The 10,299-nt window shown below is 50.7% G+C and overlaps 1 protein-coding gene across 2 annotated transcripts in view; it reads right to left on the reverse strand.

Moving 5' to 3' along the window:
- The window catches only part of PYGB (glycogen phosphorylase B), a 38,988-nt gene extending 30,581 nt beyond the window's left edge, over positions 1-8,407 (reverse strand). Inside the window, exons 1-2 of one of the 2 annotated variants that reach the window (XM_024213961.2) lie at positions 8,165-8,407; positions 2,117-2,218 (exon numbers count right to left, since the gene is read on the reverse strand). In XM_024213961.2, coding sequence (XP_024069729.1) covers positions 2,117-2,218; positions 8,165-8,407 — 345 coding nt within the window. Of the gene's footprint in view, positions 1-2,116; positions 2,219-8,164 lie in introns of those variants that run through there. The other variant, XM_024213963.2, reaches the window with a different exon arrangement.
- Positions 8,408-10,299: the final 1,892 nt, after the last annotated feature.

Below are 10,299 nucleotides of genomic sequence, written 5' to 3' on the forward strand. Positions count from 1 at the left end.
CGGCTCCATTTTCCTTCCCTTACGATGCTTCCAGTCCCAAGGAGGCCATGCTTTGCACAGGGCCGCACCACGCCGGGGTCACAGACACTTCGTAACAAGCTGCCACAATGGCGTAGGCTCTACAGCCCGGATTCCCAGAGGGATTCAGGCTCCGATCGACACTGAAATCAATGGGAGCTAACCGAGGGTCTGGGCCTGGTGCCCTGGAGCAGGCTGCAGCCGTGTCTGGGCTCTGCAGGCTGGCTCCAACACCCACCGAACTCGGCAGAAAGCCTCCCAGTGGGGCTTCAAACCTTGGGCCTGAGTCTCCCCTCACTCCCCCTGGTGTGAAGTACAAGTAAATACACTGAGGCCAGGGAGTTACACTGGTGTAACTGAGAGGCCTCAGCTGCCTCTGATCAATGGCTGCACGAGTACAAGAGCCCCCGTTGGGCGGCTGATAGTCTGGCTTTAGACCCAGAGTGACCCAGATAATAACAGGTGCCCGGTCCCAGGCAAAAGCCCTGGAGCAGGACATTTAAACAGGAGCGATACATTTACACTGGCCTAGTACATTGGCGTAAGGGACAGAAAGCTTTTGAAGGGGATTGTCACAGGGCATGCCGGCCCTTTAAGAGTCCTGGGGCTCAGCCTCACCTGTGCCAGGTGTAGCTAGGGTTACCAATTCTGATTGGATGTATTCCTCGAGGTTTCATCACATGACAGCATCTTTAATTAAAAGTTAATCTTTAATTCCTGGAGACTAAAGGACAATCCTGGAGGCTTGGCAACCCTAGAAACTCCCCAGGTGAAGGGAGTGAGTCCAAGGTCATGTGATGGGAGCATGTGACTCAAAGCCAGGCCTGCTGGGGGACATATAGGCAGCCTGGATTCAGAGAGTGACTTTTGTGAGCCCCCAGGCAGCAGGCCTGGGAGAAAGTGACACCCTAAAGAGGCCGGGTTTTCAGGCCAGGGTGACCAAAAACATGAGTTCTTAAGAGAAGCTTTTATTACAGAAATTGCATCATGCTAAACGTGCCATGATAGGCCCTGATCTTCCGAGCTGCAGTCACGTGAATAACGTTTTGTTGCGGGTGACTGCACGGGCATTCATTGAAATGTTTCTGTTTCCAATTTTTTGGTTATTTTTTTCATCAGAATAACGACCTTTGACCAACTTCCCCTCCGCCCCCCAAAGTACCGACATTTTAATGAGAAGTTTTTCACTTTTCTGACAAGTTATAGAGCTGGTTGAAAATTGAAAAGATTTGACCAACTTTTGAAAAATCAATTAAAAAAAAAAAGTCGTGAACATTTTCATTCACATTTCACTGGTTTTGACCAGCTCTACGTGGGACTATACGAGTGTGGTTGTAGTTAAGCATGTCTAAACATTTCACTGTCGTGTGCAAAGTGCTCAATGCCTTGCAAGATCAAGCCCCGAACCATTATCCAGCTGCATCACTGAAATGGATTGGTGTTTTGCCACTGTCTTCAGTCAGAGCTTCGTCAGACCCTGTGGATCCCAACTGACGCTAAGAGAAAATGGGGAAGGGAGCTGGCTGGAAAATGGGCTTTCTTCTGGGGAAATGTTGACAAAAATGAAAACACACATCGTTTTCTGTAGAAAATTCAACAAAAAGTGACTTTTCAGTGACAAACAAAGCTTTTCTTTTCTTTTTAAAACCAAAACCTGAAATATTTCTACTAGTAAATGCTGCGGTGGTGCCTCATGGGAGTTGTAGGAAAAGCCTCTCATGTTCCCATTCTCCTCTCCAGGCTCAGCTCCCTGGTCAGACTACATTTCCCACTATGCACCGTGATCTCCCCTCCTGGTGATAGCAGGCAGTTGCATCATGGGAATCCTTAGCTATCATGCATTATGGGAAATGTGTCTGGGTGGGGAGCACAACCCATTTAGGAGAATGGGGACATGAGAAAACCAAACCACAACTCCTAGGAGGAAATACTTTCATTTACAGGAGTTTGGCTTTTTGATGGAAAAAAATCAAAATTTTCCATAGAAAGCAGACGCGGCTTAAAAAAATTAGTTTTGTCAAAATCAATTTTCTTTCTAAACAAATTTTGGCAAAAAAGTTTTGCTCAACTCTAACCAGGACTTGCCAGAGAAATTTACCTGGTAAATGGCTTCATCACAGACATTCTGCATACCCAAGTTCACCATTGTATTCTGCAGGGTGCGGCCCATGTAGAATTCCAGAGACAGGTAATAAATACGCTGGTGGAATACATCAAAAGGACAGAAGGAAGAAAATTAATTTTACTTCTCAGGCTGAGACTTTGCAACACAAAGGGGGCTGAATACGGAGGTAAAATGTACATATTGTATGAAGAAAAACTAATGCTAATGCACAATTAAGACTGCAAAAACGCAATCCGGTCCATTGACAGACATACCGCCTCTTGCTCCAGGACGTGCTAACAGCAAGGACAATTAGCACTGGAACAAGTTACAAAGGGCTGTGGTGGAGTCTCCAACTCTGGGAAGTTTTAAATCCAGACTGGATGTTGTTCTAAAAGCTCTGCTCTAGGAATTGTTCTGGGGCAGGTCTCTGGCCTGGGCGATACAGGAGGTCAGGTTAGATGGTCACAATAGTCCCTTCTGGCCTTGGAATCTATGAATCTTTGTTTCTGAATCTGTGCTCTCTCTCTCAATAGCTCTTCTGATTTTGAGCCAAGCACTGATCCTGCCTCAAAAGGACGTCTGAGCAATGTGCAGAGAGGGACACGCTCCACCAGACCCCGGGAACGGGAACCGTCCCCCTATTCTTGCCCCTCAGATCTAAAGAGCGGGGTTTGTATTTCACACGGAGGGACTGCGTCCTCCCCTATACCCAGCAGCAGCAGGGTCGGATCCTTTGCCAGAAAACACCCCCCCTTGTTAGCAGATGTTGATCCCGCTGGGGAATGTTAAGTGGGTTCTGCTGACTCTGGCTCATTATCCTACTCAGATAGGAGAGAGGTGGGAGTGACACGACCTCATCTCACCCTAGGAGCTGCCAAGCCTGGGAAGAATATTTGCCATGAATTTTGGTGATCTTTGTTTTCATCTCCTTGTTAATAAAGCCAGTCCCTGGTAAGCCATCAAGTGTGGGCTGTTTTAGAGCAGGCTGGAAAAGCTATAAAAATATCGTTCATTGTATTAGTTATTGGTGTGAGAGCACCAGTGACTCCCACACTGCATACGTGCCCCGTGCGAGCACCAAGGTCATGTTCCGCTGTGCCTTGCTTTGCCTTTTGAAGAACAGTTTCTGAAGTGCGTCCTACCAGCAATGTCCCCCATGTGTTCCTCCCCAAAAGGAGGCATGCAGCCATCAAGCAGTCCCTCCGAACGCAATACACTTCATTGTGAAGAAGGTTCACGTCAGGTCTCTGTGCTCAGATGCAATTCTCAGCTCGCCTCGATTCAGGACAGCACTAGAGCTGGGGAGGGAATTGTTTTCCCTTTTCCGCATTGGGACAAAACAAGACCCTTGGAAGTTTTTTTGTTTGTTTGTTTTTGGGGGTTTTTTTGGTTTGTTTTTTTGGAGAAAGAAAGCGAGCACGCCCCTGTGATGTGGGAGGCCCAGATTCAAGTCCGTGGTCTGAATCAGGCAAGCCCAGACCTGGACCTGGGTTCCAGTCCAAGTGCGCCAACCATTAGGCTATTGGCTATTCTAGGGTGGGTCTCTCTCTTTCTCTCTCCGGTTTTCACCAGGAATTCCATCCTAGGTCTGAGAAATCTTTCCCCAAAATTGGATTGAAACTGGTACATTCCCGCAAAAAGTTTCGCTTTCATTGGATTGACATTTTCTGACCCAAAAAAGTTCCATCCAAAAACTCCTGCCTGGCTCTAGTGAACCCACGCTTAACCCCCTTGAAATCAGTTAAGGTGAAGCCCCTCCCGTGATAGGGAGGCTTTCCTGGATTGTAGCCCTGCTGCCTGTTGCGTAACATGGACCCCGTTTTGTTTGTCAGAGAGATTCTTGAGAGGAACTTGTCAGCCGAGTGTCCCTGTGCCTATCTCTGCCCAGAGCATGATTTTGCTCCAGCAGCTGCCATTTTCTGATAAGATTGTTTCCCCAATTAACTCAGAACGCGAGTGATCTGGGAGGCCTAGCTGTATATTTATAAAACCGTTCTTCACAGTGAAGTGCTGCTTTTTCGCAGCTGAAATGCCACGCACAGGGCCTGTCACATTCATTTAAGATTCCTAATTGTATTCACCAACATGGGCCTGATGCAAAGTCAATGGGAGTCTTCATCGGGCTTTTGATCAGGCCTATGCCAGGAGCTATTTCCTAGTCTGACGATCACCCCTGTTGAGACGTGTAGAAATAAATCAGTGCCACGCCGATCACCCACTATGAGAGTCTGGGAATAAAAGGAAAGTGCAGTGCCTGGGTTACGCTCAATAAATATGGACTCAACTTTCCACAACCATTTTCAGCACCACGCATCCCTCTGGGGTCTCTTGGGGAGGGCTGGAATTTTAAATGAATCACATGTTCCAGGAGACTTGGCTTGCTAAGGCAGATTAGGGCTGAGAATATGTCATGGCTGGAAATCAGGGAGTGTCAAAAATTATTGGCCGTGGTTTTGGTTATAGAGGGCCATGGGGTGAATTTCATCCTAAAAAGATCTACCCCACTGTTCTGTTTCAGCAATTCATTTCACACAGTGAATGGGTAACTTGAATTATTGATCCAGTTGCTACGTCAAACCACCCTTCATTTTGAGACTGTGGCATTATTTTAAGTATCACTTGTCTTTCTACACCATCATTGCAACAATACAAGAGCCATGAGGATTTATGGGTTAAACAGCCAGACTTGTCTGATCAGCACGGTGCAACAATATTAACTAATATTTGATAGGGACATAAACATGATAACAAAAAGTTAAATGGGAAGATGTTCCCCTCAGCTTCCATGAGTCTGTCTGCAGCAAATGGCTTTATCCGAGCCCATTTTCTCACTGGATAAATATTTGACCAGCATCCGTTCTATGGATCATTTCTTCTTTGGAAAACACCAAGTTAAGGAAGTAGGATAAGCAATAACATTGGTTAGTCCCCTCCCACTCTGACTTCAATACGTTTCATTCCTTTAAAATAAGCAACTGGTACACAGCCATGGGGTTGCTATTATATTCTTTCCAGCATGTATAACATGCCTAAGCAGGAGCACTTGTTTGGGGAGACCATCCTAGTTTTAAAAGAGCCATATTTTGCAGTGTGATGCATGCTAAATAAAGCCCATTTGTAGGATTCATATCAGGATGTGAGTGAATCAAACTAAAAGAAGAAGTGGGTGACATAGAACCAAACCATTCCTTTTACAGCACTAGGAAACTGTCCTGCAAGAAAACCAGGATGTATGAATCAAGGTTCACGTTCTCAGCTCGTGTACAGCAGCTGAGAATCTGGCCCCAAATTCCTATGTTAAACCGACACCGTTCAAGGCAAATTTGACCTAAATTTGAGATTCCGTAAAAGCTTACAACTGTAGACGTGTTTCCATTCATTTTTGTTCATTACAATAGAAACAATTTTCTTTTAAACAGATACCTATTTCTCTGCAGTTCTGGCACTCAAACATTACAGCACTCTGCTAGTATGAGAACCTGACCGTGAAATCGATTAGAAACTGTCTATCAGCAGAAGTGAAACCGACTCGCCCATTTCCATTGGCCAAGATGAGAGGAATAAAAAGTGTCAAAAGGCACAGAGAAGAGTCTTTAATGTTCTCCATTTTAATAGTCTTCTGCAGGTTCCCATATCACTTCATGCCTTGATTTGACTAAGCTGAGAGTAAATATGACCATGCAATGTTTTAAATCTTTCTTCAGACACTTTTCCCTGTATGCCTCCTAGTGAGCCTCTGTCCAGCCTAGTTTTTGAGTGTGCCAAGTGATGCAGTCAATCGCCTGCAAAACACTCTCTCCTTCCTTGTATCTCCCTGGATTAAGAGGAAGGATGGTGCATATTTGCTCTTCTGAATGAGGGACAGAAAAGGTACTTTAATACAGAAAACATGGAATGCGCTCTTCATCTAAATCTCTACTGGGCGTATATTATGCATGAAACAAACACAGGGTTCTGCAACGGTACCTGGTCCAATGCCCCCTGCAGTCTATAGCCATGTCTATATGAGAGACTTTTGTGGGCAGAGCAAAGGCAGTGGCTAAAGTATGATTTTTTGGGAGGAGCGGAGGGTGTCACATTTCTATACCAGCAAAATCTCTAACGTAGCCACAGTAATAGCCGCTTAACGGTGCTCTTGCCAATACGTCTTATTTCACTTGCCGAACTGGTATAGACTACAACAGCAAAGGAACTTTTCTGACAGCATAAACTGTTTACAGTAGGAGGCTTTGCTGGTATAGTTATTCCGGCAAACTTTTCTAAGGCCTACCTGGCCTATGGAAGCCTTTCAGTGCTCACTGAGATGAACAGAAGCACTGGCCTTTAATCCAGGCTGATTATTTGAGCGGACAAGTGTTACATTTCCTGATTTTTGTAATACAGCTGTTCTGCTGTGACATGCAGGCGAGTGGTTCATTTCACAGCTGCATTCTTGTACCGCTTTCTCTCTTTCCTGTTCCCCAAAAGAACTAAACAAGCATCGTTTCCCCCTACAAGGATGAAGGAGACAACCCGCTGAACTGGGTGAAATTCTCTGGCCTCCTGTTATAAGGATCAGACTAGATTTATGAATCTAGGTCAGCCCCACGACTTGGCACATTTAAAGCTACACTGGACAAAGCTCTAGAAGCCACACACGGAACAACCCTGCTCTGACAAGGGGATGGACTAGATCAGCATTTCTCAAACTGGGGTCCCCGAGGGTATTCCGGGGGGTCCGCGGGCCCCACTGATCAACTCCTCCCCATCCCTCTATCTCCTGGAGGCTACTGAAGCCAAACTGGGAGATTTTAGGCACTAAAAGTCCGGCGGCGCAGCAGGGCTAAGGCAGGCTCCCTACCTGCCATGACTCTGCGCCACTCCTGGAAGTGGCTGGCACATCCTTGCAGCCAACCCCCTGCCCCAGCCCAGAGCCTGCACCCAAACTCCCTCCCAGAACCAGACCCTGCACCCAAACTCCCTCCCGCACCCCACACCCCCTCCCGCACCCCACACCCCCTCCCAAAACCAGACCCTGCACTCCCCCCCGCACCCAAACTCCCTCCCAGAGCCAGACCCCGCACCCCATCCTGCACCCCAACCCCCTGCCCCAGCCTGGTGAAAGCGAGTGAGGGTGGGGGACAGCAAGTGACGGAGGGAGGAGGGATGGAGTGAGCGGGGGGGTGGGAAGAGGTGGGGAAGGGGTGGGGCCTTGGGGGAAGGAGCGGAGTGAGGATGAGGCCTGGGGCTGAGCAGGGGAGTTTGGGGGTCCCCAAAATTTTTAAAATCAAAATGGGGGTCCTCAGGTTGCTAAAGTTTGAGAACCGCTGGACTAGATGACCTGACAGCTCTTTTGAGATATAATTCTACAACAACGCAGGCCTTAGATGTACTTGTTCTGCTTCCTTCGCAATTGCTGTAATATCCCTTTCCAAACAGATTACTGTGTGATCGCAGTAACGAGCCCCAAACCTGCCAGCAAAATGCAGCACTTTGGCCAACATCTGTCACTCTTAAAACAGGGATTCTTGACCCTCTAGGAAGTGGCAGTGCTGGGTTTGCCCTCTCTGGGCTTCAGAAACCTCTGCCAGGAGAATAAAATATGCAAATCTGAATCGCTGCTCACACAAATGTCAAGCTGGACTGAGTGCAGCGTGCCAAGGTCTCTGAACGCAGGACAGGACACCCCGTATCCGGGCCCTGGGTCTCGGAGGAGTGACCGTCTCCCCACGGAGCCCCGCGGACTGGGGACAGTGCTGCAGGGCTGGACACCTGCCTGTCCAGCCCGTCACTGTGACGGGTCAGTCGCCGGCCCAGGCTGCGCCCGCCCAGCCAGGCTACTGGGAGCAGAGCTGCAGGGTCACCCCGCTTGTGGGGGCTCAGGCGGGGTGAGCAGATGTCCAGATTTTATAGGGACAGTTCAGATAGTCAGGGCCTGCCACCTCCCGGCCCCCTCGGCTCTCTGGGCACCCCAGCGCCGGGACATCCCCCTGCAAAGCCCCGTGTCCCCCCCACCCCGCAATGCGCCCCCAGCTCTGCCGCCCGAGGCCCCCGCCCTACCTTGGGGTCCCGCTCGTAGTAGCACTGCTGGGTGCGGATCCAGCGCCCCACCAGGTGGTCCCGCACCGCGTGCGCCAGCGCGAAGAAGTAGTCGCGGGGGGTGGCCACGTTGCGGTCCTTGACCAACGTGAAGTGCAGGTGCCGGTTGAAGCTTTTCCGCACCTCGGCCACGTCGCCCAGCCCCGCAATGCCCCGCACGCTGATCTGCTTCCGCTTCTCGCTGTCGCTGCGGGGCGCCGCCATGGCCGGGGTGCGGGGCTCGCTCGGGGCGGGGCGCTGCGGGGCCGGGGCTCGCTGGGGGCCGGGAGTTGCGGGGTCGCGGCTCGCTCGGGGCGCCGCCATGGCCGGGATGCGGGGCTCGCTCGGGGCTGGGCGCTGCGGGGCTGGAGGCTGCGGGGCTCGCTGCGGGGCCGGGGCTCGCTCGGCGTTGCGGGGCTCGCTGCGGGGCCGGAGCTCGCTGGAGGCTGCGCTGAGGCCGGCCGGCGCCCGCTGCGGCAGTGGGGAGCCCGGCGCCTGCGCGCTCGCCAAGCCGGGGGTGGGGGGAGCTCTGCAGCCTGGCCGCGAGCCCGGCGAGCCCAGCCCGGCTCGCAGGCGCCGAGCTTTTGCCACGCTCCGCCCCGGGCTCCCCCTCGCCGGGGTCTGCAGCACCAGCCCGGCCCCGGCCCCAAAATCCGAGCTCGCCAGGCCCGCGCGGGTTTAAAGGCTGGTCCCCAGCGGCCCCCCCGCCAGCCCCAGGCAGAGCCCCCAGCAAACGGGGCGGGTGGTTCCCTGCCCGGTTCTCTCGCTTTGCAGGGAGCATGGCCCGGGGGAGCTGCTGGCCTCGGCAAAGAGGTCCCCCGTCACCCCTCCCAGGAGTAAAGGTAACAGCTCCTGTCCCAGTCGCGTTGTATCAAATCCTGCACCCCCGTTTTTCCAAGTGACTTTGGTGCCCCCCTTTCAGACACGTCTAGAGGGCCGCGTTTTCAGAGCTGCTCTGGGCTTTCTGGAAATCACACCCCTTCCAGCTGGGAACCCACAATCCCCAGCCCTAGAAACCAGGCAGTGAGGTATGGAGCCTGCACCACTGGCTTCATTATTCCTAAACCCTCCCTTAGAGCTCCTGTCAAGAGCAGCTCTTTCAAAAGGGCACAGCCCCCCTTTCCCTCACTAGCTCCCAGTCTCCTTGACCCACCAGTCCCAAGCTACTCCTTTCCCTCTCCCCACCACCTGGTCCAGCCCTTGTTCCCCTCTGACTTCCTCCACCGTTGCCCAGGTGCCAGCAGAGGAGAGGGGTCACAGAGCATCGAGGGCACCCTGCTCTTAGTTCTGGTGCCTGGCCGCATCTGAAAGCAGCTGGGAACAGGAATTAGCGCAAAAGTCCAGTTTTGGCCTAGTAACCTGGGCTGGAGGGAGCACACTCAGAGGCTCTGTGAGGATGGCGCAGTCCAGTCATGGCTACGAGTGGTGAGGGGATGGAGCATAGCCAGTTGTCTGTAGAAATGGCACATATGCAGTGTGGCGAACACCAGGAGCTGTGAAGGGATAAAGCATGCTCAGTGAGGATGGAATCTCTGGAGATTTTAGCTGCTAAAATCTAAGTCTCTACTGAGCCCATACAAATGGAGATTTTTCAAAAGTTTGTAGATTGGCCAGATTTGAGCAGTTCTTCACGGGGATGGCAAAAAGGCACAGCTGTAAAACAAAGGCCACTCCCTGCCATATGTCAAGTCCTTGTTCGAAAGCAAGGGATTGCTGGAGATTCTGAAAGAAAGGGTCACCAGAGTGTTTGTTTGTTTTTTAAGTTGCAAAACATTTCCCCCTAACCTTGTTCTCAGAAACTGTGGAATAGTTTGGCTGAAATTAAAACTATAAATACATAATTCAGTTTCAGACAGACAAGCAGCATAGAAAATTTCAGCCCAAATAGTTAAAATTTGGCAAAGTAATTAGCAACCAAAAACATGGTCTTCAAATCGGAAGTGCTAGGCAACCTTTAATAGACATTGCTACCAGCCCCTATAATATTAAGGGCACAGGAATTGCCAGACTGGGGTCCATCTAGTTCAGCGTCCTGTATGACTGTGTCCAGCATCAGTTGCTTCAGAGAAAGAGGAAAGACACTCCACTAGACGCACATCATAACCCACAGGGAAATT

This window comes from Terrapene carolina, unplaced genomic scaffold, assembly GCF_002925995.2.
Source record: "Terrapene carolina triunguis isolate 2854851 unplaced genomic scaffold, T_m_triunguis-2.0 Scaffold275, whole genome shotgun sequence".
Classification (NCBI taxonomy): Eukaryota; Metazoa; Chordata; order Testudines; family Emydidae; genus Terrapene; species Terrapene triunguis.